Raw genomic sequence first — 27,953 nt, forward strand, 5'->3', positions numbered from 1 at the left:
ATGGATCTCAGTTCATTTAATGAGCCCCTCGACCCCCCAGCACCCGCCCCGCCGTTCCTCAGAGGCCTGCCTCTCCTCAGGGGTCCTGTATCCCCCGGGGGTGGCGACTGACGACGCTCAGAAGGCGAGAAACGGCTCCCTAAGCCGCTCGCTGGGTCCCTCTCACCCCACAATGCACCGGGGCCAGCAGGAAGGCCGCTCCAACCCCTAATTTTCCCGCGAATTCAGTTCAAAGAGGCGGCAGGGCCCGCGGTCAGCAGCGCGCACGGGCCAACCAAGGTGCGCCTGCGCGAGAAGCGCCTCCGCGTGACTGACGGGGGAATGCGCGGGCCAACAGGCTGGGCATCAGAGCGCCGGGCGGGGGAAGTGAGCTGTCTCCCGAGCGGAGCGGGGCTCTCAGGAGGAGACACTTTTTTTCCCCTCCCTCCTTCCCCTCCCCTCCCCTCGCCTCTCTCGTCCTTCCCCCCTCGGTCCGCCGGAGCCTTCTGGGGCGAGCGGTTGGTATTGCCGGCGCTTACTCTCTGGGGCCGCCCGGCGGGTAGCTGGCGTGGGGGAGGAGGCAGGAACCGCGAGGGCGCCTCAGGAGCACGGCGGTGGGGAAGGGGGCGGCTCGGGGCCCTGCGCGGCGTCCGGGGGAGGCGGCTTCGGGGGTTCAGTGGCGGCGGCGTCAGGCGGCAAATCCAGTGGTGGGGGCTGTGGAGGCGGCGGTGGTTACCTGGCCTCCTCCTCTTCCTCCGTGGCGGCAGCGGCGGGGGCCGCGGTGTTACCGGTGAAGAAGCCGAAAATGGAGCACGTCCAGGCTGACCACGAGCTTTTTCTCCAGGCCTTTGAGAGTGAGTGTGATGAAGGCTTTGAGGGCAGGAATCCCCACTCTTGCAGCGTTAGGGGGCCGGGACACTCGTGCTGGGACCCCCTTCCTCACCGGGAGTCGGTTTGATTCGGGAGTGGAGGGCGAAATTGAGGGGGCCATTCCGCCTTCCGGGGTTATGGCTCGAGGGGGCCCGAAGTCTAGGGCCTTTGAGGGAGGTGGATTGGGGGTCCAGGTGAGGTTCGTGCCTCGCCGAAGATTTACACGCGAGCTGAGGCATGGTGCCCCGCGTTGAGAGCAGGCTGCTTTTTAGGTGGGGAGGTCACAGTTGGACTGTACAGTTGGATCTACCGTCAGATCCCAGGACTAGTTCTTGCTTTCTTTCATGCCTTCCATACTCTAGAAGTACAAGGCTGTCGGTTGTAGGGTTAGAGGAGCCAAATTAAGCCTGTGAAGAGAGGAGTGCAGTAAAATCGACCAAATTGTCATTAGTCTGAAATGCCTTCGCACTAACTTGGTGCATTAACATGGCACCGTTTGATGCTCTACACCTTTCACATCTTTCCACCTGTTTCATGGGTACGTAAACTGAGACAGGCAGTGTTTAAGCATCTTATTTCTCTCTAGACGATCTCGGATTTCTGTCCGTTTGTAGTTGTCTTCATTTCGGGACATTTTCTGATGTCAGTTTCTGTTTTTAAGGTCTGTTTCGAGGGCAAAGCTACGACTTAATTTGGGAAGGGGGCAAGGTGTCTGGAAAGGAGCAATAAAATATATAAGAAATGTCATGACTGTGAGTAAGCTGAACTGTTCTTGAATGAATATTACATCCTGATGGTTTTCCTCTTTGCTTTTGTATGGATGTTGTAATTTGGATGACCTTTAATAGCTAGATATCTTACAGAGACTTGAAAAAACTCAGCTCTACCACTCAGTGTCTTTATTTACAATTTTTTTTGTGGCATATGTTAAGGGCTTGGTATCAGCTGTTCTTGGAAAGATGTATTACGTTGTTTAATACCCTTCTTTCATTCTCTCTCATTAGTGCTTCATGAAATTCTAATTGGATTTTAATACAAGGAATTTCGGTTTTTATTGAAATTCGTATGGAACCTGCTTGAGAAAGATTCACATTATTCTAGCGTTTGTTCAATATACTTTCAGAAATCTGGAGAGGCTTTCAGTTGGAAATATGGTGGAGAACTACAGCACAGTGATGACAGTAAACATACATGTTTGCAGCCTTTCTAAAGCATCTCATCTCCTTTTAGTTTATTTGAAACTAAAACTAAACTAACTGAAGATTAAGTGGAAATTTAAAAAATTCTTTCCATATGTAGTGAGAAGACAAATCCTGCAAGAAAGTTTTAGCTGTTTTGCTTTTTTGATGAGTCTACTTCAGAGAGATGAACTGTCATTAAGAGTTAGATATGGTCACAAAACAACTTGATTGTTCTCTAATATTGATCTTAGTTTCTGAGAAGTTTATATGCTTTGATGTATTTACTAATATAGTTAGTCATATTAGGTCATTTTTATACCGCTTTATTTAAAGAAACATAATACTAACAGGTCATTAATGTAACTGCTATTATGGTACTTGTATATAAAATATTTTCTATCTGTAACCTAAGTCCTTTATAACAGATTTTAACTAAACAGCATTAAAAACACTGTGGGAATCTGGTACTTTAAAAATATGTGTTGAGGCAGTATTTACATACTGAGGTAATATTTACACTGAGCAAAGTAGAAACCTGAACTATAACTAGCAGTATTCATCGAAAATTTTAGCTAATTTATGTCTTGGATTTCACTTTGATTATATCTGTATTAGGACATCTATCCAGGTAACGGTTTTTTTCCATTTCGGCTTACTACTGTACAGACTTTTGAAAAGACCAGTTAAAAAGTGAACATTTTATTTTCTTATTTGGCTTCAATAAAGAGTTCCTTTACTGAATCCAACTCCTTCACTTTAGCTACATTTTAGAAGGAGATGGGTTATAAATAGTTTTAATTAAATAAATTAAATGAATATAACTACTTCTTTTCAGTTCTTCATACAGCTAGTTTAAAAATAGCTACCTTAGAAATGCAAGGTTTAAGAACTAGATTGTAGAGAAACTTAAAGTAAATGTAGATGCATTTTGTGAATGTATGCTGTAGATTGAATGTCTTTTGATCTGATCGTGCTTACTTATTTTCTTGATGTAAATGTTCACTACATAGTTTCCATAATAGGTTATGGGTTTATATATTGGTTTATATAACATGGTCTGGGTTGGTATTTTCTTAACAATTTAAGTAATAAGTAAATTTAGATAACTTTGGATTTTGTTTCTGTTACCTAGAACCAACACAGATCTATAGGTTTCTTCGAACGCGAAATCTTATAGCGCGGTAAGTAATCAACAAAATTTACTGATATTATTTTTTTCCTAGAATTTCACCTATTTAATTTTAATATTTTAACTTTTTTTATAGCCAGTATTTTTGCATAGAACTCTTACTTACATGTCTCATCGAAACTCCAGAACAAACATCAAAAGGTACATTTTATGAATCTTATTTCAAGTTGTTCAAACCATGTTAAAATTTTGTTTTAAAGTATGATTTCTAATGAAAGATTAAATATGAAAACTGAGGTGAAAGAGTGAATTGGTTGCAAAGTGATTTTTAATAGTATCATTTCTGTAAATCCCAGTTGATTGCCAGTTTTTTCCTAACAAGTGATTTGGTAATGGAGTAAATGAAGTGATTTTACTGACTAATGTTTTTTACTCTGTGCTAATAGTTATTTTCAAGTTTGGTAGAAGTTGAGGATTTAAGTATTTACTAAAGGGCTCATGGGAACTATCTTTGATACATAAATTTAACAGTTAATGTCTGAATATTTCTTATATGTTCTAACAATAAAGAATTCACTTCTATGAGGATAGGTTCAGAAAGTCTCATTTTATGTCTTTGGTGGTTGTCTTATTAAAAGGGAAATACTTTTGAAGTCAGTAGGAGGAATGTCTTTAAAAACTTCTTAATCTTAATCACCTAGTCTTAAAGTGGAATCTGAAGGTGTCAGAGAGCTTGTTTTTGCTATGTAACATTTAACCGTATATAATTATAGAATGGTAGTTTCTTGTTCTGCACCCATGACTATTTACTGAGCATATCAAGTGAACAACTTTACATTTAAAGGAGGGAACCTCTACTAAGCATTTGGTATTGTCATAGTTTTGACTTAGTAAAACCATTAAGCTTTTCAATAAACTTTGAAACTAAACTCCTTTGGAGACTCCTACTGGTTATTAAATAAGCACCGCTTTTTTTACAGCAAGACATAGTTTAGCTTTGTAGATATATCTAGATGTATTTTGAAGGATTGAAACGTTAAAACTATTTGTCTTCTGGTAATCTTTCTGAATCGAGAGAGAGAGAGAGAGAGAGAGAGAGAGAGAGAGAGAGAGAGCGAGAGCGAGCGAGCGCGCATTGCATTTAAGGGGTGAAACCTGCCAGGTGCCTAAATAACTAGGAAGAAGGTGATGAATTAAGCAGCAGAATTATGTCAGCTCTTTACCTGTCTACTCTATGCCAGGAATCAGGAAAATTTTTCTCTAAAGGACTAGATAGTAAATATTTTAGCCTTTGTGGTCCAGGAAACGGAATTGAGGATATTAGGTAGTATGTAGGTACTTACACAGAAAGAAAAAACGAATATCAACATTTTTTTTAATTGATGAAATTCAAAACATAATAATTGAGTGCAGTGTTTTCTTTTTTTTTCCTTTTCTTTCTTGGGGGGTGGGGGTTGCTGCACGGCTTTCGGGATCTTAGTTCCCTGACCAGGGATTGAACCTCGGCCCTGGCAGTGAGAGCGCCAAGTCCTAACCACTGGAGCCAGGGAGTACAGTGTTTTATAATATGTGCCTACTAGTGAGAAATGTGGGATTCTTTTATTTTTGTGGGGTAGGGTGGGAGGGATAACATTTAGCTAATTGGGATTTAGAGTTACTATTCTCTGTTATCAAATCACTTGCAAATGTTTTATCTGTAAAAACCATTCTTAGCTCATGGGCTGTGCAGAAACAGACAACAGGCTGGATTTGACCAATGGTCCATAATTTGCAGACCCTTGATTTACTCTATAAATCTAGGTGAATTTGATTTAGTAGTAAACTTTTTCTTTAAGTATTTTTAATATGGAAGATCAGTTACCATGTAGAGGGCTTCCCTGGTGGTCCAGTGGTTAAGACTCTGTGCTTCCACTGCAGGGGGCACAGGTTCGATCCCTGGTCAGGGAACTCAGATCCTACATGCTGAGGTGTGGCCAAAAAAAATTGTTTTTTAAGTACTGCAGTTATCATCTAGAATGCTTCCTGATTTTAATTTTAAAATGATAAAGTGTTTTCAGAATAAATTTGAGTTTAATCCATAAGTGTATTAAAAATATACATCATGTTTGTTTATTAGACTATTTGACTGCCTCATTGTGGGATACATTTCTGTTGTCTGCTAATGAGTGGAGGCAATTTCAAAAGCATGGCAGTAGAAATGAACTTTCTTAATTTAGTACCCCTTAGGTAAAAAAATTTCCTTTGGGACAGTTTTGAAGCAGTTTGCCAGCCAAGAAACATACATTCCATTTAATTTACTTCCATGTAAAAATGCATTAGGAATCACTTAATTCTTTTGTTGTATGCCTGGCATATATAAGACAATAAGACTGATTTTTAACAAATTATACTACAACTTAATATCTTCAAATGAACGCTGTCCTTTTCAAAGTAAGTTGGTGAATTTGGAAGGTGATGAATTCAGCCCAGCGATTGTGGTCTTTGTTCCAAATGTTTTTGGAACTGCTTTTACAGAATTGCTTTTAGTACAATCCCTTTGCTCAGAATGTTTTTGGAACTCCTTTTGTACTGTTACACAACAACATCATATTCACTGTTGGAGTACACTTATCACTCCTTTTGAAGTTGTACAAGCAGGTGTAACATTAATCTGATATATTTGTTAAACTTGCCTTTTACTTTAGTTGCACTTCATAGAGGTATTCAGATTCTGTAGCCTGACACTACACTGGCACAGTGGAAATACTGGTGAGGACAACGGCGTCTTTTATTGAATCCATTTTAGTAGGTTTTATGTAAGCTGTTTCTGAATCCTCCCCCGAAAATGTCTTGAATTTTAAGAATATTCTCCTTTATGATGACCTTTTGATAACTATTTCCCTTGTTAAATCTGAGCTACAGTAGCAGTACCTTTCTAAAGAAACAGAAATACTTGGTGTTGGGAGGTGGGGCTGCTTTTGTATAGTTGCCTATACAGTTCGTTTTGTTTTTCCTAAGGAATGCTGGGTTACCTGTATGATCTATTCAAATGGTTGTTAATATTCAGTTTTCCTATGTACAGCTGCATAAAGTTGGAAGAGGTGAACCTTGTGACCTACAGTCTTAACTTTTCTTCCTACAGACAGGGTTTCTTCTTAATCATTACACAAAGATAAACATATTATTCTAAAAAGTTTTCAGTAACTTTACAACCCTCCTCAGTAGTACATTTCAGTATTTATACTGAAAAGTTCTTTGTAACTAGCCTAAAAGAATCCTACATTTTTCTTCTTTCTTCTCTCTTATCTATGGAGATTGAAAATGTATTGCCTGCCATCCTTCATAAAGAACTCCTTACTGTGCTTTATTGGGGGAAACTTTAATATTGAGATTTTCAGTAACTCTAAAGGTAAAGAGAGAAGCTTTTTTTATAAAAAAGATCTTTTGTTAATGGAGGCTATTTATTCACCTGAAATATAGATCGTATCAATTCTGCTCTTCCTATCAGTGTTTTACTACAGTATATTTACATTAACATTTCTCTACTGATAATTTTTATTATAGTAGTTGAGTACAATAGCTGTTTTTGAGGAATGAGCATATTAGTAATTTCTAATATCTGAATTCAAATTTTATAAGAATACATGAATCTTTCCAAGTTCTATATTTGAAGAAAATATATGAGTATAAATAGAAATATTTGTTTCCAATTAACATATTTGGGTCTAATTGTTCAGCCTCTAGAAAATGTATATAGTAGAGCACCTTAAGAACTAAGATGAGGCTTGTTTTAGAATCCATTCATTCTTTTTTTTTTTTTTCCAGTATGCGGGCCTCACACTGTTGTGGCCTCTCCTGTTGCAGAGCGCAGGCTCCGGAAGCACAGGCTCAGTGGCCATGGCTCACGGGCCCAGCCGCTCCGCGGCATGTGGGATCTTCCCAGACCAGGACACGAACCCGTGTCTCCTGCATCGGCAGGCGGACTCTCAACCACTGCGCCACCAGGGAAGCCCTAGAATCCATTCATTCTTAAATTGCTTGCTAAGGGTGTGGTTATTCTTAATATAAGCTTCTATTTTATTGGAAATTACTTTTTTCTCTTAAAGTTGTTAAGTTAAAAGCTGATAATTTTGTTATGATTTGATGGGTATGTCCTTTAAACTTCAAATTTTTTTCGTGATGGTGACAACCATCTCTTTAAAATGACATACTTAACTTTAGCCATTGCTGCTAATCTTGGAGGATGTTTTACTAACTTCATATTTGTTTTATGGAATATCCATATTTGTCAGGTTACTTAATGGAAATACAAGTGTTTCAAAATATACATAATTTGCATTTGTTTGGCTCAGTCCAACAAATGCTTGAACACCTACCAAGTATAAGGCAATATGCCAAGCACTATGTGGCTTTCCTTGAAGAAAACAAATCTCTGCCCTTCAGGAGCTGATAATCTAGTAGAAATAAAATATTTATGCAAGTTTCACGTTTAGGAGACTAAATGTCAAAATAAATGTAAGCCAAGTGCCATAGGTGGGGAAAAAATCACTCTGGTTTGGGAATAATTACAAAAGGTTTCGTAGAAAAGTTAGCATTTGAGATGGGGCTTGAGGGCTTGTTTGCTGTATTACAACATAACACTGTCTCGATAGTATTCATTGTTATGGCTAACCATCCCATAATTTATCTTATTATAAATAAAATCAGATCTCCAACTTGCCTATTATAGTGACAGTAAAGTATAATCTGTTTGTTTTTCCCAGTTGAGAAGTGATTATTTTGTTTATCTGTCTCTTCCAGGAAAACATTTAAAGTTGATGATATGTTATCAAAAGTAGAGAAAATGAAAGGAGAGCAAAAATCTCATAGGTAAGATAACCTAAAAGTTTACATGAAGTGACATACTTGAGGAAAGAGGAAAAAGTACAGTGATCATTTTCCTAGTGATCACCTCAATATTGTAAGGAGTTAGAATGAACCTTAGACCTCACTTGGTCCAAACTCATACACAGATCAGGGATTACTTCTGTAGCATCCCTGGCAGAGAATCAGTTCTTAAGCCTCATCTTGAATATCTCTAATGCTGGGAACTCACTGTTTTCTAAGGCAGTTCTGTTCATTATTGTTTTTCTCTACTACCAATTTCTTGCATTCTGAATCAGAGTTTCTGTAACTTCTGTATTTAGTGTTAATCCTACTATCTCCTCTAAAGAATGATGGAGACTCATTTTTTATGGTATATGCTAGGTACTGTGCCAGCTGCTTCACAACATCACATGTCTTCTAAGTAATCATCTACAATTCTGAGAGAGGCTCTCTCTCTTTTTTTTCCCCATCTTGTCCTTGCTCTTATTTATAACTTTCAGGCAAAATATTCTTAACTTTAGTTTATATTTGAAATATGTTTATCACATGATAGTTTCAGAAACCTGGCCCTTTGGATGGAACCTTCTTATTGTCTGTTTTCACATGTGTTACCCAGAACTAATCCCTAAATGTTCTGACTAGCCTAATATCTGCCTAGGCTACACAGTATGCTTCCCTTCCTCGACAGTATGCTTCTATTTGTTCTTTCATATGAAAACTAAAGAAAGTTGAATATTATTCTAAAGAGAAACAGGGACTTGGGTGGTATTTGTTTATTCATTGACTACTTTTAGGAAGAATGTAGAACTAAAAATACTGGATTAAAAAAAATGGAATTGGGAAAATTGCCACATGGATTTTTCTTTTTCTCTTGAAGTTTTAAATCATATCTTGCCAGTTTAGATAGGATGTACACTGACTTAATGATGCTTCATTTATACTTTCTCATTTTTGTGACTAGTATAAGATGTCATTTTTCAATTGCTTTTATTTTAAGTTTGCCTTTTCAATTAGGTTATTTTACTGGAATTTTTTATTGCATTTTAAAATTTTTGTATCAGTATCTTGCAGTCTTGTAGGACTGAAGTGTAATTTATATTTCCATATCTAGGCAATCTTGATTTGTAAATAGACTTTGATAGTCCATTCCCAAATCTTTACCTAATCTGTTATTGCCCAAGGAATACCTTACAATACAGGTTTATAAAGACTGAGAATATTCCCAGCGCATGCACTCTCTATTCTTTGCTTGAATTTCTATTCCAGATCGTTGGCTGTTTACCTACCCTGGACAGAGCTTTTGGGATCCTCAGGGCCTTTTTAACTTATAAAGTATAAAGCTGTAGTCAGAACCTAATGTGACATCCTCACTTCTTTTCTTCTAAACACCTTAATAGTTTGCCCTCCAGGTCTTTCAGGGCTCATGTGAGAAGGAAGAATGAACCAAGAGGAAGAAAACTTGACCCTTTTCTTCATCTTCCCCATCAGGGTTCTACCTTCATCACTGCTAAACCTTACTACTATCTCATTGTGACCCTGGCTTTGATAAATATTACAGAACTTCCTTGATAGTGTGTGTTGTGAGGAAGATAGATTATACTGGTCAGTTCTCTCTGAATAATCACTCACCCAATGATTATATTTCTTTCGACCCAATGGGTTCAATAGCTAGGCCAGTACTATAACAGGGGTATTGTTAACCAACTCACAGAAACATCAGAGAGTTGCATAGAATTCCTGCTTGTAATTTTGAAAAGCAACTTTTTCACTCTTTAGGATCTAGCTGGGACCAGTGAGTTGGTCATTTCAACACCCAAGATCTTTTTTATTTCAAACAGACCTAACTGTTAGAGCTGACCATGCTTATTTAATACCCAGTGAGGCACTTTAGGCCCAGGAGGTACTGAGTTACTGTACTAGGTGCTTCAACCGCCCCCCTGGCCGCCATCTTTATGAATGTCTCATTGTTGCTCCCCGAGTCACTAAAATTAATTGAGAAGTTGCTTCATTTTAAGTTTACCCCTAAGGCCCTGTATTATTAAATTTCTTCAGTGTATTTCTCATCTCAAATTAGGCATAATTGGTTTAGTAGACCAATAGGTCTACTAAACTTATCACATAGGATTGTAAGAAGTTCTCTAGATACCAGTATATAATGCCAGCATTGTAAAACTTTACTTGTAAAATCTATGGGCAAATTCCCTGAGAGAACAAAATAAGCCTTTGTTGTTAATTCGTAGATGTTAAAATCTTAAATCACATACACAAAGGTATTTCCATGTGTATGTTTATTCTTTACCATCTCAAACATAGAGATCTTGTTCAGTTTAATTGGATCCTGGGTCTGTTCAGTAGCTACTGTCTGGATGTCTCCCACTGGAACTCATGTTGTTTTAGTACTTCCACAGTTTTAATGTCTCCACTCTCAAACCCAATGTATTTCATTCTCAGAGTTCCAGGAGAATATCAAGATACCCCAAATTACTGTAGTACTACAGCCCAAAGCTTAGAACAGTCAAATGCCTGACCTGTTTATGACAGTTGTAGTGACTTACAAACAAACCCAAATTCCTGGCATTGTCTGTACAAAATAAAGTTGGTGTCCCAGGATCTCTTTTGTGTTTTATACTCTAGATCTATATTTGTCTTACTTGTCTCAGATAATGGCAGAAATTTATTAGGGGAAGGAGCTGATAGAAAAAAGAAACATGGGACATTTCATGGTTTTCACTTCTTTAAGGTAACCATTTGTGACAATAGACCAGAATTGCATTTGTAACCTTAAAACTCAACCATAACACCCACCAACTATGAAGATTTTTTCTTTTCTCGAACAGTGGCTTCTAAAAACTCCACAGCAATTAGCAAATTTTAGAAATTCATAGTGGTCAAACTACTTGACCAGGTTTTTCACATAGTCTAGTGACCAGACCTCTAGTCTCCAGGTTTTTCCTAATCTTTCTCCTTGCTCTTTTGGTGTGGTTATGTATATTTAAAATATCTTTATTTTCTTTTTAGAATTTCTGATGTAATGCCTTATATTCTGTCTTCTCCGTCTCTTGTTTCTGGCATGCCAGTATATTGTGGGTTTTGAGTTTATTTTGAGTTTTGACCAAGCGCCATGGTTTATTGGTATAAATCTCTGATCTTTCTGTAGTTTTCTGTTCTAGCAGGATCCCAGGGGGTCTCTTGGGCTATTAATCCTACCAGTTTTGGAATTCTCTAGTCATATCTCTTGTCTTCTAAGTGCATCTCCACTGACTGAAAGGTATCATGAAAAGATTTCCAAGTTGGAATTGCTTCCAGAAGTATTTCCTGTGGTCAGATTAGAAGCATTTCCACTTAATCATTTTCTGTTCCTGGTCTACTGTTAGTAGCTGGAGAAATCCCCTCCAAAGGTAACTGAACTAGAACATCTACTAGATATATTTTCAAACCTATGTTTTTAGTAGGTTGATAAGGTAAAGTACCTTTCATCACTTTTTGTTGTTGTTATTACAACCTAAACTTCTGAATTAGTAATCTTCCTTTTATCATCTTTTTGTACTGTAACAAAGTCTGGGATTTTTTTCTGGGATTCCCATTTCCTCAGTGTACCATGTCCCAGACCCTATCCTAAGTCCTAGGGGATATAATAATGAGCAAAACAGATGAAGACCTTGCCTGTATGGAACTTATTGGCATTTAGGAGAAAAAGACGTCATTCCAGAATAATGGGCTTGATGCAGTCACCAATTCCTCAGCTTTATAATACATCACAGCATGACATGTAACAGTGTAGATGCCAAATAGCTTATCATCACACTTGGGCTATTTTGAGGTGATACAGCCGTGACCCTAGAAATGAAGCCTTACACCTGCCACTATCAGATTAATGTGTACAAATTCAAGGCCCTAATCTTGGTTTCTTTCCTGCATAAAAATGTTGGTCCTCCTGTGGCATCTGGCTGTTCTTAAAATTTGAGTTTCCTACATGAATCTCATCGCAAAATGTTAGTCCCTTATGAATTTAAATTTACTCAACCTTATTCTGCAGACTTCTTTAGAATTGTCAGGTACTTGTGTTTAGACTCTTATCCCCAAATTTCACATTCCCCCTCCAGTTTCCTGTTGCCATATTGCTTGCTTCCTAAGATACAGATAGGGAACACATCAGGAAGAGGAACCAAATCCTTATCTGATATCTTATCTTGATCACCTAAGCTAGATCCTTTGCTGCCTAAAACTAAAGAGGCCTGACCTTGTTTGTTTCTTCCCTTCTCATTCCCCTCTTCTGATCCAGTTTAACCAATTAAGATGTGGACACAGTAGCAACAAGAGAGGGAAGAGGGTAAATCAGAAAGGGAAAGAAAACTGCCCTTTTTCCTTGGACTCAGCCATCAACTAGGCCTCATTGTTACATTTTATTCTAGGTCCATATCAAGAGTGTTTACTTTTAGGAGGGGAAGGAGGAGGGGAAATTGTGCATAGCAAATCACATTCCCAAGTTTGTTTTTTAAGTTGGTTACTTGAAATTTGGAATTCCTTTTCTCAAAGAAATGTTGTAATGGTGGCTGAATGTCCTTGCCGTCTTTTTTTGTGTGTGTGCTTGCCATCTTATTTAACTTATAATGTAGCAATTAAAACTGTGTCTCAGACCATCCTTTGGTGACCTTTTTGTTTGTTTTTAATTTCCAGTCTTTTTTGGATGGATACTTTTGTAAATGTACTGATCACATACTTGGATGTTATGTCAATGTTAAATTTTTATGAAAGTGGTTAAAGTCTTATTCTCAACTTCTTGCCGTGTTGTGGAATGGTAACAGTATCCCGGATGACCTCAGTCTGCAGACCACGTTTTGAATAACACTAATTTAAAATATTTTCTGGGGTAGATCAATGCAAGGTATTTCTGTCATTTCACAGTTGGAACTTAGAATCGCATTCCCTATAAAAACAATGTAAATAATACTATAAGTACTACAGTATAATGGGTCCTGATCCCTGACCTTAGAAATCTTATTACTCTAGGGAGGACATCATTATCCTTTTGAAAATCATTTGTTGAGTGCCTTTCTGTAAGACACTGCTAGGTGCTAAGGACACTGATATGTCAAGAGAGAATGTGTGTGAAAAATTGTGACAAAAAAAGTGGTAAATACAGGTGCTTGTAAAGGAAATTAAGCTCTGGGATGTTTGGGGATGGGTCTTTGTAGAAGAGGGAGAGGGTATTTTGATGGATTGTTTAGTATTTTATCCAAGCCTCACAATCTTGAGAGAGGTTATCTCCTCATTTTATAGATATCAGGTCACAGCTAATAACTGGAGCCAGAATTCAAACTTGGATTTTGTCATCCTATTCTACTTTCCTATATATGGCTTTAGAGGTAAAAAGGAATGGGAACCATATTACAGACAGCGGTTAGACAAAAGATTTCACAGTTGGGGACCCATTAGAAAATTGGAGAAAGGAATGATTCATACAAAATCATTTTAAGAAAATTTACCTGGCCTTAGTAGGTAGGTTTAACTGAAGCAACTAAGAATAGGATAAACTGGTTGGGACTAATGGATTATCTTCTAGCAAGGAAACTGTAGAATATTTCTCTCTTTCAGTTTTGTTTTGGAGTTTCACCAATTCTGCATTGTTAGGTTACATTTATGGAACAGTTTTGATAGGAAAATGCTAATTATCTTTTAGTAAAATGGCACGTAGATTTCATAGATGGTAGATATACTTTTTAAAAATCAACTTTGGGTATAATTAATATTCAATAAAATACACTCACCCTAAGTATATAGTTTGAGTTTTGCCAAATGTATGCATTCGCACAAGCATAACCACAGTGAAGATATAGAACATTTTCATTACCTTGAAAAAGTCCTTTGAGCTCCTTTACAGTTGATCCCCTTAATGTACTTTTTTTTTGAGGTATAAATGATATGCAGTCCAGTTCACTCTTTGGTGTATAGTTCTGATGCATTCAGTCAGGTAACAACCACTACAATTAAGATAAACCCTACAGATTCCCTCATGCCCCGTTTATAGTCAACTCTCCACCTCCTCTGTGTTTTTGAAATGTATCTGATACGTGTTAGAAAGTAAGATACATGAATTAACTGTTTTCAAGAATCCCATTTTAGTTTCTTGATACTTAAGTTATAGTTGCTGTTCTTAGTTTTTCTTTTCTATGTTTATGCTTTCTAACTCTGCTTGGACCCTTACACTTCTACTCTACCATAGTCATTTTGTTCTCTACTGATATCCTAGCATACTTTTCTTAGTACTGTTCTAGAAATGCCCTTCAGGACCCCCACCTTGTAGTTTTTTTAAGCATACGCTTTCATGGATTACCTCACTAAGAAAATAGAGGTATCCTCACATCTTCTGTTGAAATATCTCACTTACCTCCTGTTTCTCTAAGAAGAAGAGTCCTGGGCAAAGTTACAGAGCTAACCTCTTTATAACATGTCCTCATTTCCAGTCATTACCTGTTCCTTAACACTCACTTGCCTCAAAGTCTTTACATAACTCTTCCCCTCTGATTATAAGGATGCGTAGATTGTCACCATCATTTAAAAAAAAACACAAAAACATACCCTTTATTGATCCTTATTGCCCTTTTACTGCTATTTACTTTGATTCTTTAGTAAGTTTCTTGAGTAAAAGTACTGCTTCCCTTTTCCCAACATCTGTTCTGGAAAGTTATGAATGGTTCCTGATCACGAGATAGATTGCTCTTTTTCCAGTTGAAAGGTACTATAAAAGCCTGTTGATGTTTTTGTTTATTCTATCCCAACTTACTAGTTTTTCCACTGGTAGTAAATATTTTTCAAAACAAAAGGATCATTATAGTTTATGCTTCCTTTTCATTGCTTCTAAAACTAAAAGTGAAAATGACAAGTTGAAACAGTAATTACAAATCTATAGCAGATTTGTGATTGTAATATTTCATCCCTAATTGAAGTAGAAAGTGATGGTTCTGCATCATTTGTTAGGAGGTTGAAATTTCGTAGCTTGAAAATACTCAAAAACTTTTGCCTGGATTCAGCTACCGTTTTGACGGGTGGGAAGGGAAACCTGTCCCCATTTTATAGGTAGAACACTGAAGCACAGTAAATTATCTTGCCTCTTATTTGGTGGTTTATTTTTTTCTGCCTTGCTTCTTTGGTGTTTTTGTTTTTATTTGTGTGTGTGTGTGTGTGTGTGTGTGTGTTTAATGTGTATAGACACACTGTATTGGATGTCATACTTAACAGGGAGAGCATGGGGTCATGGGCTTGAACAGAGTTAAGAATTAGGCAGCCAAATATTTATATATTAGCTGAAGTAGCTTTGATTTCAGTGTTATATTTTAAAGTTTAGGTTATTTTTATTATAGAATATTAAAGTGATAAAATTTTTTTGTTCTATTTAGCTTGTCAACTCATCTGCAGCTTACATTTACTGGTTTCTTCCACAAAAATGGTATGTACTTAAACATATTGGCATTCTAACAACAAAACACCTTTGTGACTGAAAAAAATTGCGTGTAAATTCAGAAAATTATATTTAATGGAAAAGATGTTGATGTTGATAATTTAATTTCTCTTTAGTGGATTTCTCCAACAGTTTCAATTATTGCTTTATTTGGTCAATGGTGGGATATGGAGGAGGTAACTTGCAACTCATTAAACTTTAAAAGTAGTAGTTCTTAAATTTTAGTGTGTGTAGAAGCATTTTGACAGTTTGTTTGAAATACATATACCTGGACCCTACAGGGACTCAGATCTAGCAGGGTTTTGGTGGAGCTTAGGAGTCTGCATTGTAATAAAGCACCAAGGTAATTCAGAAGTAGGTTGTCTGAGGAACAAGTTTTAAGAAACTCTGGCATTAAAAAAAATGTGTCAATATATATGTGTGTAACTGAGTCACTTTGCTGTGCAGCAGAGGTGGGCACAACGTTGTAAATCGACTACACTTCAATAAAAATAAATAAATAAGAAACTCTGCCTTAAAAGTTTTTTAAAAATTGTAGGTAGACTTTATACATAAGGTTGTGTTCATCGCCTTGTTTTCTTATTGCTGTCTTGCTGTCTATTTAAGTTTTAAGTAGATTTTTAAATTATTAAAATAATCAGTGCTGTGTGGGATCATTCTTGAAGGTAAATGTTAGCTTCATCTGGCTCATATCTAAATAGATGAAATCCCAGCTCTTACCGCTCAACCGTACCTTTTAGGGCTCTAAGTATCACAGTTTTAAAAATGCTGTGTAACATTATCTTACCCAACTCAGAGCCATCATCTTTCCAAAGATTGTAAGTAGAAAATAATGGGAAGGACTTGTAATGAAATTCAATTTCTTAGATTTTTGTCATTTTTTTATTTCCAACGTTTTTCAAACTTTAAATTATAAAGACTAATGATGAGAATTGTAATTAATTGCCTTAGAACCTGGAATAGGTGAAGAGTCTCCTGAGTAGAGCCCTTTCTGCATAAACATTTTGAGTATTTTTAATACAATAATAAAACAACTGAAACAACCACTGCTACCAATGGGATATATCAATGTGTTAGATATTATATAAAGAAAATTATATAGTCGTAAATGTTACTTCATTAAAAGAGGTGAAAGCATACTGGGTAAAGTTTCCGTTGGTTTCAGAATGAATAAAATGCCTCTAGGCTTGTCCATCTTAAATTTGTGTGTGTATCCTTTAATAATCAGGTAATGGAATAAAACCTTTATAAGAAACAGGTCAAGTTGGTCATCCTTGGTATTGTTTAGTAAGAAACAAAGTTTAATAATAAGCAGAATGGTTATATTAGAACAGTTTGATAACTAGTCAGGTTTTTAATGTAAGAAATTTGAAGTCTGGTCATATCTGTATTAGCAGCTAATGTAACTTTACTTATAGTTTTGCCTTACATCTGGTCTATTTAAGTAACCTCAGTAGCATTTTCATGTTTTTTTCCTCCTAAATCATTTATAATCATCTTGTAGAGATCATATTTCTAATCACTCATCATACTTTGTCTTCTGTGATACTTAAAAAGTACATGAACTCTAATACTTTAGAAGCTTATAATTTGAATTTTATAGGTTTGTTTGCCCTTTGTTCTCAGGGACTTCTATAAAACATATAAATTATTCATCACTGAAATCATTGATGGATATTAATCGAATAATATTTACTAATTAATATTATTTAATTAATCGTAATTGAATTTACTTGAATTAGTTAGTTGAAATTAACTGGAACATGGTACGATAAACTTCTTTCCCATCTACATGGCAAAAAAGTTCAAAAATTGCACAAATTCACTTAAACTTTATTTTCTTGATATTACTGAAGTAAATGAGAAAGTAAACTCTGTTGATACTTCTATTTCCAGAAAATAATTTCCCATTGTAACTTTGAAATGAGTGGAAGTTGGAAAGAAGCAGATATATTGCCTCCTTTGTCTATTCAAGGTATATTTGTAGTTTTTTTTAAAGAAATAATATTTTTAAGAAATCAGGTTAGAAAAGCAACATCACAATCCCTAAAATATGATTATTTTTTCTTTTGTTTTTAAATGAAGACTTTTGTTTAGCAATTACTACTTGAGACTGCTTAGAATGAATACACAAAGATTATTAGGGTACTATTTTCATGGTGAGTATTGTTCAGAGAGTATTTTTGTTACTGCATTTTAGATATTCAGTTATTTTTTGGTATATTAAATTATTTTTATCCTGGCTGCAACTTTCAAGAGACTGATTGAAATGTATTTTATGTATATACCGTGAGTAAGAAGAATGTTTTCAAGTAGAAAGAAGTATTGTCCAAAATCTCAGAACAAAAATTATTTTATTTCTGTATATGTTTATAGATTTTTCTGTAATATATAGAGAACTATATAGAAGTGTACATAGTAGTTCAATATATTAGGAACTTAATGATGAATGAATGATTAAATATTAAAGTTTTTTGGACTATTAATGCCTTTGGGATTAAAGACAAGCTGTAGGGAAGTATTCTGGAACCTTAATTTGCAGAAACCTTTGTTAGAGTTCATTGATATAGAGAATATAGACTATTACTTTAAAATTAAATTTCCTAAACATTATAAACCAAGAGATTTCCCTAGGTAGTAAATAATATCTTAATTTTTGCTATCCCATTTAGGCATGTAAGTTTTATGTTTAATATTTTTTGAAAACTTTTTTTAATCCCTTTGGTTATAAGTTTCGATCAAATCAAAGAGCCTTTTAAGTTTAAATATCTGAGCATTCAAAATGAAATGAAATATGTAAAAATAGTAACCAGTTCAATTTAAATGTATCTTAAACTAAATAATTTTTCTGATAGATTTTAGAAGAAGGAAAAAAAATTTTAATGTTTATTTTGTGTGTTACCTCGCCTGAACTATTTCATTTGTGCTTTCTACTAAGAAGCCTTAACTGTATTTGTCAAATTTGAAACTGATTTTGGGAAACAGGAATGAGTAAACTTCTGAGAAGACTTCACTATAGGAAGTCTTTTTTGTAAATTCTCAGACTTCTTAGGAAAATGAATACTATTTTTTTAAAAATAGATTTTAATCATTTCTCGGCCTTTTGGCTAAGATCAAGTGTAAAATAGATTTTAAAGTATTGATTTTCTATTTAGATAAGCCATCACAAAATTCAGAAAATGAACAAAATTCTGTTACCCTGGAAGTCCTGCTTGTGAAAGTTTGCCACAAAAAAGGAAAGGTAATGTATAGGATGCTACTGGTAGATGAAATGGAATAATTTTTTTCATTGAATATGTTTATGCATATATATTGTTTATGCATATAAACCTTAAAAGCTTTTAAATATGTTGATGGCTGAATTGTAAAACTGATAAGCTCTTTTGCCAACCTCCCATATCTTCATGTTTTTTTCTAATCTGGCTATAGGTATCTGCATAGAACCTTCTGTTACAGGAGTATGACAGTGAAGGGAAGAAGCTATCTTTTAGCATCTTAGGACATAAATTCAGTTGCTTCCTGCCACTTCAGCCTCTGAGCTTATTTTTTGTAGCTATTTGTACACATTAATGTTTTAAATAAGGTCTAAGAGAGAGTTTTTCCCAAAAGGATTATATTGTAACACTACTCTCAGGCAAAGAAATTTCTGTTTCTAGCATTATCAGTCATTAACTTATAAATATATTGCTTCAAGTTTTTATTTATAAGATGAAATCATTTCACCGTCGAAACAAGTATTATGGTGGTTAAATTTCCTGGGCAACCCACCAAAGCCAACAGAGATACTTTTAGTAGCCTTAAGTCCTTGGGTATTTTAAGAATGGGAGGGAATTCCCTGGCGGTCCAGTGGTTAGGACTTTATGCTCTCACTGCAGGGGGCCTGGGCTCCATCCCTCATCGGGGAAGTAAAAGCCCACAAGCCATGTGGTGAGACCAAAAAAACGAGGAATGACCTGTATAGAGGTTCTGATTGCTCATGCTCTTCCAAAATCAATCACAGTAAGGTGATATGGTGAAAACTGTGCTAGAGCATTGGTATGGAATAGACCAAGGTGATGGGAGACAGCAGTGTAAGTACATATTAAAAACTCTATAAAGTTAGCTAGTAATACTCCACGCTCTCACCCAACACCCATACACAACAAGTAGTGATGTGAAAATTCAAGATAATATTATTATTTAGACAAAAAAATGTGCCTGTAACTATAGTATGATCCTTTTTGTGTTAAAAAAAAGTAATAGGCATACATATTTTCTTCAGAGGATAAATACAACCAATTGCTAATATTAGTCTTCTCTGGAGTATAAGACCCGGGGAGGGGGGTGGAGGCGACTTTTATTTTTCTCATTTTATATTCTTGTAGAGCAGAATTTTAAGACCATAAGCATGTATTCTGTTTGTTTTTAAAAAGAAGTTACCTAAAATATGTACTATATTTTCTTGTTAAAAAGGTCTTCTGCATCTTGCAATTTTTCAACTTTGCTCTTTCGGCATAACTAGTTATATAATTACAGAACATTACTCATAAGATGATTAATATTACTTCTTATAAACAATTATTTAAATATATGGATTTACTATTTCTCAGTGTTTTTGACAGTGGGGTTATTGTAATAATCTTTTTTCATTTCTAATAGTCCTATCAGTCATTTTGTTAAAATAGAATATTTAAGGGGAAAAGATTAATTTACATGAGTTGTAATATTTTAAGCATGGTTTTAGTTCTATATTTCTAACTTAAAACTTTCTGATGACCATCAGCTAAATATTAGATATACTATTATATCATTGTTTTCATTGTATTGAGGATATCCTCAATTGGGCTAATATTTGAAAGATAGTTGATCCAAATTTTCTTTTTGCTTCATCACAATTTTCAGATGTATGGTTAGAATTTTAGCATGCCATTTGGAAATCACGGCCTATACCATATTTCCTATAGCTGTGATTAGAGGTTTTATTGTAATTCTTACAATTGCATATGCATAAATAAATATAATAATCTTTGCCTTTGCAGGATGTACGTTGTCCAATAAGACAAGTTCCTACAGGTAAAAAGCAGGTGCCTTTGAATCCTGACCTCAATCAAACAAAACCTGGAAATTTCCCGTCCCTTGCAGTTTCCAGTAATGAATTTGAACCTAGTAACAGCCATATGGTGAAGTCTTACTCATTGCTATTTAGAGTGACTTGTCCAGGAAGAAGAGAGTTTAATGGAATGATTAATGGAGAAACCAATGAAAATATTGGTAATTTTTATTTTAATAATTTTACTAGATTTTGTTGTTGGAGATTAAGGTGATCAGTGAAAATGATTGAACTAATCCATCTTCATAGTATCCGTAATTGTGTACAGAATATTTCTTTTTTTAGTTATTTTCATAATTATTTAGAGGGAAAAGTGGTACAGAACTAGAAATAAATGCATGTGTTCTAATAGCATGGCCTCTATTTATTTGCAAATCTCTTATAGTCTAATGAGATACTTAATTTTATGGTACATTGGCCTTGCTCTTAGACTTTTGGCTATGATGTTGTACTAGGTATTTAATCTGTAAAATTCTCATTGTTGTATGATGAAACATTTCATGCAGCAAAATGAAAATACACACACACATATATATATATATATATGTATATATAAAACACTGGATGGAAAAGACTGGTGTTTAAATTAGTCTCTCAGCAAACAATGAATTCATTCCCCCCTCAACATTTTATTGTGAAAAATTTCATACATATGGAACAGACAAAAGAATTTGGTAGTGAGCACCTATCTACCCACCACTTAGAGTCTACAGTTAACATACATCTATCCTTGTATCCTCCCAACAGTTCTGAATCCACCTTTGAGGTAATCATTCAAACAACATATAGGTGTTGGGAACACAGAGATGATTAAAAAGTCCAGTCCCATCTTCCAAAGGCTCATAACCTAGAGTATGGAGATAAACATAAAATATAATTGCAGCTAAATGATATGTGGTATAATAGAGGTATTTGTGAAGTTCAGGGGAGAAGCAGCTTGGAAGAAATAATCTTTGAGTCTTGAAGTATCCTTTGAAGTTCCTGGAAAGTAACCATGAATGAGGAGGGTTTTTTCTCCTTGCCTAGCAATAAAGATCATTCTGAACAGAAAATAACATTTGCAAAAATGTGGAGTTAATAGTGTCAATGAATATCAGAAAGTAAGGACATACACATAAGGTTGAGACATAAAGTTGAAGAGTGTTTGGATATTATTATATTGCAACTTAAGTTTATTTGTACCTCATTTGGGATAAATGTAGTATGTTATGTGAAGGGACTATATATCATAAATCTGTTTTTGCTTGAATATTTGATTCATGAGAAATGTTTGTCAAATTCAGATGTCAATGAAGAACTTGCAGCTAGAAGAAAACGAAATCGTGAAGATGGGGAAAAACATTTGTTGCACAAATGACAGTATTTGATAAAAACAGGTAATGTTGATGGACAAGCAAGGCTCCCATGTTTTAGAAATGTTTTTATTTTGAAGCAGAATATAGTGATGATACTGTTTCTTTGCCTTTGTTTCTCTTTATTCTTATGGATGAAAAACAAATTTGCAAATACTGAACTTTTGTCTTTATCACCTAGAAAGCAATAAACACAGACGAGGAACTATTTGAACGGCTCAGTTAAGATTGTTCATTCAGCCAGTATTTTCTGAGTGTGTCCTCTTTGTCAGACACTGTTTTAGGCAGTGAGAAGGCAACAAAACCCCTGCCCTCATGGAGCTTAACTTCTAGTGGAGGAAATAGACACCAACCCCAAAATTGTATCAACTAATGTCACTTAGTGGGAATGCTGTGAAGAAAAATAAAGAGAATAAATGGTGGTTTTGTAGAGTAAGCCTCTGAGGAAAGGTCATATTTGAGCAGAGACCTGAATAAAGTGGGCCCCATGCAAATCTTGAGATTATGTATTTACTAGAGTTAAGGAAGAAAAGTGTGTGAAATCATCGTTTGGCTCTGTGTGCATTTGGCACAGGGTAGCAAGGAGCACTTGGATTTATAATCATCTCTGCAGTTTTCAGTTGGGAATGAAGCATCTTAGTGCCAGTAAAAGAACCTCTGGGAAGCAAATACAGTATTCTTTTTTGATAGGGTTGAAGGGTGAAACTTATAATATGTCATGATTTCTTGTCCTAGGCTGCTCACTGGTAGTTAACACAGTCCACCATCAGGTATAGGAGAAAGAGCCAAGAAAAGCAATGAGTGTGTTTCTCCTGCTCTTTAAAAAGTAACTTGTTGCTTTAATGTAATCCACTTATTAGCCACTAGGATAAAGACAGGTTATAGGGCTTTTAATGGGAAAGCAAAGGTGATTAGGAATAATGCCATGGATTTTGCTACCATATTGTCTTAGAATATATCACTTAATGTCGCTTAATGTTACCAGCAGAAACCAATATAGTGTTTTTTTAAAGTCAGAAATTTGAATGTGGATCAAAAATTTAAATGGAGAACAACAGAAACATATATGCTAAGAGATAGGGGTTGTGTCTGTGGGAGAAGCAATTAGGCTGTTGTTGCACACTGGGCTTCATCAGTGTTGGTAAATGTTCTATATATTTTAGGCAGCGTGAGGGTAAGGGTACATTCTTTTAAGAATTCTTTCTACCTTCCTTGTATTAACATATTCCTTGTATGTTAAAACAAAGAAACTGCTTTTTAAAAAAGTACCAAGAGGAAATCATGGGAGAATTTTCCCCAAACTTCTTTTGAAAATTTCCAAACCTATAAACATGTTGAAAGAACAATGCAGGTAGTAATACCCGTGTACCCTTCACCTAGATTCATCAGTTGTTAACATTTTACCACATTTGCTTTATTTGTGAGTGTATTTTTGTGACAAACCATTTGAGGGTTAGATCATGACGCTGGATTTCATTCCTTATTCATAAACACTTCATTCAGCGTGTATCTCCTAAGAGCAGGGACATTTCCCTCCATAACCACAGTACGCCTATCATATTCAGGAAATTTAACATGATACCAAAAATACAGTACTCTCTCCCCAGTTTCCTGGATAATGTCCTTTTCTGTTCCCTACTCACCCCAGTTAAGGATTGCGATCTGTCAGTTGCCATATCTTTTCAGTCTCCTTCAATTTGGAACCATTTTCCAGCCTTTTTTTTTTTTTTTTTTGCCTTTTGTAACAACACTTTAAATACAGGCGTGTAGTTTTGCAGAATGTTTTTCAGTTTGGACTTTTGTGATTGTTTCTTTATGTTTAGATTCAGGTTAAACATTTTGGGCAGGAACACTCATTGGTGATGTGTTCTTTGTGGACGTCACAGACACAGCTGATATTAGGTTTGATCGCTTGGCTAAAGTGGTGTTTACCATATTTCTCCATTGTAATGGTCCCTTTTCACTTTAATTAATTAATATGCAACCTCTGTAATAATACATGAAACTGGATAAATATCCTTTTTCTCCCAACAGTTATTTTTTAACACAATAGTTTAGCATCCATTGATGATTCTTACTTGAATAAATTATTCTATGGCGGTGGCCACATGGTAACTTTCTATCAGTTCTTCCATGTTTGATTTGTTGGCATTTTTCTGTGAAGAAGAACGTTCCTTTTCTCAACCTTTTTTTAAATCAGTATGGATTAACGAATTCCACTTTTATTCAGTCTGTTTTAATCTATTGATGTTGCTATATTAATGCTCAAATTGTCCCAAATTTGGTGAGGAGGAGCCCCTCCAAGCAGGCTCCTAAGTCCCTTTGACTTGTTTTTATTTATTTATTTTCTTGTTTTCTGCAATATTCTTCTAGATATTCCAGGCTTTACATTCTCCTTTTCCTACCTCTGCTCTGGAATTGGCTGTTTCTTCAAAGGGTCATAGTTCTTTTCAGTAGAGGAGCAGTATTTGCCAACCAAGATCTGAGGAGTTAGATGTTTTAAAAATTCTTTTTATAATCTCTTGAGAAGCTAAAGTCTCCTTAAAGAATGACTAAAATTCAAAAGCCATATTGAAAGAGTGTGAAATATGGAGTGAAATAAAAAAAAACCTTCTTCTGAAAACAAAAACACCATCATAAGCCAAGTCAAAATAAAGATAACAAGTCAGGAGAAGATTAATTTCAACTCATAATGTATAGATAGATGCCTCATTCCTTTAATATAAAAAGATTATACTAAGTAAAAAGAAAAACACCACAGGCCAGTAGAAGAATGAGGAAGGGATATCGTGAAAATGTTTACAAGAAAAGAGAATATATATGGTTTTTAAACAACTAAAAGGTAAAACATCTGAATATAAAAGTACACTGAGATGTCATTTTTTCACTTAGCAGTTTGACAGATATCAAAAAACTTGATAAAGCACTGTTGATGAGGCTGTGGGGGAAAAGGCCCTCTTCATAGACTACAGGTAGGAGAGTACATTGGATTGTAGCTATCACATGTTCAGCCATAAAATAGAATATTATGTAGCCATGTAAACATGCAGGAGGAAAAAGTCCTTTCCATTTTAGAAGTATACTAATGTATTACCTATTCAAATTAGTAAATAAAATTATCTTCTAAATTATTAAGTTGAACAGCCTTGTTGATAAATTATTGAAGTAGAATAAATTCAGTAGCACAGCATAAAGACAAGAATTCTTTTTTTCTTTTTTCTTTTTTTTTTGCGGTACGCGGGCCTCTCACTGTTGTGGCCTCTCCCGTTGCGGAGCACAGGCTCCGGACGCGCAGGCTCAGCAGCCATGGCTCACGGGCCCAGCCGCTCTGGCGGCATGTGGGATCTTCCCAGAGCAGGGCACAAACCCGTGTCCCCTGCATCGGCAGGCGGACTCTCAACCACTGCGCCACCAGGGAAGCCCAAGACAAGAATTCTTAAGGCTCAAAATCATGCGGTGTTAAGAGCCAGACTTTGGAGACAGATTGCCTAGATTCTGTTGCTAGCTCTGGCTACTTACTGTGTCATCTTAAGGCAAGTTATTTAACCCTCTCTATGCCTCAGTTTCTTCTGAACAATGGAGTAATAACATCTACTTCATAGAGGTGTTGGGAAGATTAAATGAACTCTGTAAAGTCTTTAAAATAGTGCCTGGCACATAGTAAGCACTCAATAAATGTCAGCTAATACCACCTAACAGAATTTCTCTAAGACTGATGAAGAGATGCCAGATTCTTGATATACAATTAATTATTGAGTATGGTTGAAGAATGGTATTTAGGTTAGTAGTGTTTAATTGTATGGAGAAAATAACATAAACTATGTATACACACACAGATATGTACACACACATTAAAAGTATACTGTGAGGATGGGTAGAATTTCATCGATTCTTTGATTCAACCAGTATTCCATTTATTCATTCACCTATGAAATGTTTATTGAGCACCTGTATGTGCCAGGTGCCCCCCAGGATCTTACAGTTAATTAGTTTACTGGTCAAGTATAAAAGTCAAGAATTCTAGTTCAAGTACTTACAGTAGTTAAAGATAACAGAGACCTAATTCTTAGCTGTTCCCTAAAGCAAGTATTATAACACCGTTGTTACCTTGTTTTTAAAAGTATAAAGCCTGCGCACATGCTTTATACTTAACATTTAAAACTTAGCAAGTTTTAAGACCTTAGGCCTATTATACTTTAAATGTTTAAAGTTATATCTGAGTAGCTACAGTAATGAAATAATTCTCTAGTAATAATTATCAGTACAAATCATTAAAATTTCTTTTGTCAGGAATGGAGTGTAGGTATATCTTTAAGTCTTGTTGGGCATGTAAGCTAGTTTATAAATTTAATAAGTGCTTTTTAGTATAAATCTAAAGATGTAGAATTTGTGTACTTACAATAATAGTCAGGTTACTTTAAAGTGTATGTGTTTGTCTAACAGGCGCTTACAGCTTTTAGATGGGGAATATGAAGTAGCCATGCAGGAAATGGAAGAATGTCCAAGAAGCAAGAAAAGAGCAACATGGGAGACTATTTATGATGGGAAGGTATGGACTACTTAGAAGACTGAGCATGTTATAGTTATGAACTCCCATTTTTTATTGATGTTTTGTTCCCCAAATGCAAATTCACATTGGAAGGAATTCAGGTTGGAAGGAAGAAGTCCTTTTTTTTATACTTTGAAAAACACAAGTCAAAATTATCTAGTTCAGAGTATTTAATGGAAGGCATCATCCTTGGAACCAGGTTGCCAGCTTCAAATCTCCACTCCTAGCTATGTGGCATCTGGCAAATTACTTAATTCCCTGTGTGTCTCGGTGTTCTCATTTGTGAAACAAGGCATAGAATTGATGAATTAAATGAAATAATTAAAGATGCTTAGCACCGTGCCTGGCATAAAATAAGTGCTCAGTAAATGTTAACTGATATTTTCAATTCCATTCATAGTAACAGCAGGTAACATATGACTAATTTATCAAGAAATCTTCAAATCTTAGATGAAGCAGGCTTAAAATAAGTCTTCTAAGAGACTTAAAAAATAAATAGGCATACATACATTTCTTGGATAGGCAGACTCATCAGAATACTAATGACATTTATTTCTAAATATATTAGATCAGTGTACCAGCACAAGCAAAATCCTGATTTTTTTAAGCCTTAAATTAGTCTCAAGTTAACCTAGAACAATATGTAATAATACTAAGGATAATTATGGAAAAGTTTTTTGAGAACCTTTACTTACCAGATAACAGAACATAGTATAAAGTTAAAAGAACTTAAATTTATGGTAAAATCTTAGCAATAGATAAGCCCATCACTGAAGCGTAGTCTTGAAATAGACCTGTATATTTTGAATTTAATCTATGATAAAATTGGTGTTAGATCTGTGTGGGAAAGATAAACTGTTCATTATCCTTGTGACAGAATTGGTCTCTAGCCATCTGGAAATAAACTTAGACCTAATAAATTCCAGAAGGCTCATAAATGTAAATGTGAAAATTAACACTCTATAACTTGGGAAAAAATACAGCTGAATATTAATGTAATCTTGCTATGAGGAAAGCCCTTCTAGGTATGCTACAAAAGCTAGAAAGCATAAAATAAAAATGACTAATTAAAGTGAATCATATACTGCACAAAGCTAAAATTGAAAGCAAATGATGGACTGGGGCTAATATTTGTAACATACAGAAGGCTAATATGAATATGCAGTTAATAAAAACATAAGCAATCTAATTAGAAAAAATGGGTAAAAGTCTGACAGTTCTTAAAGCAGCAAATATAGATGACCAGTAAGCTTTTTAAAAGATATTCAATGTTACTAGTATTCAAAAATACGCAAACAAAATCAGAGATACTACTTTTGACTAGTAGTTTGACAACAGTTACAAAGGGTTGAGAGTTTCTAGTTGGAGACGTGAGGGCACATGCTCTCAAATAATGATTTAATGTAAGAATAAGTTGGTATAACCTTATTGGAGGGCAGACTGGCGATACAAATAAAAATTTTAATTTTGTATATAATTATTAACAGTTTTATGTAACAG

At 35.4% G+C, this 27,953-nt stretch overlaps 1 protein-coding gene across 1 annotated transcript; it reads left to right on the top strand.

The window, feature by feature from the left end:
• On the top strand, positions 1-26,468 carry LOC131765800 (polycomb protein SUZ12-like). Its single transcript, XM_059079672.1, is given in 12 exon segments — positions 1-87; positions 229-366; positions 482-833; positions 3,163-3,215; positions 3,296-3,360; positions 7,939-8,007; positions 15,402-15,451; positions 18,619-18,704; positions 20,482-20,713; positions 21,836-21,883; positions 21,886-21,928; positions 26,348-26,468. Coding segments are annotated over 12 exon segments (1,344 nt in total).
• The last annotated feature ends 1,485 nt before the right edge of the window (positions 26,469-27,953 follow it).

Source organism: Kogia breviceps, chromosome 11 (assembly GCF_026419965.1).
Source record: "Kogia breviceps isolate mKogBre1 chromosome 11, mKogBre1 haplotype 1, whole genome shotgun sequence".
Lineage (NCBI taxonomy): Eukaryota > Metazoa > Chordata > Mammalia > Artiodactyla > Physeteridae > Kogia > Kogia breviceps.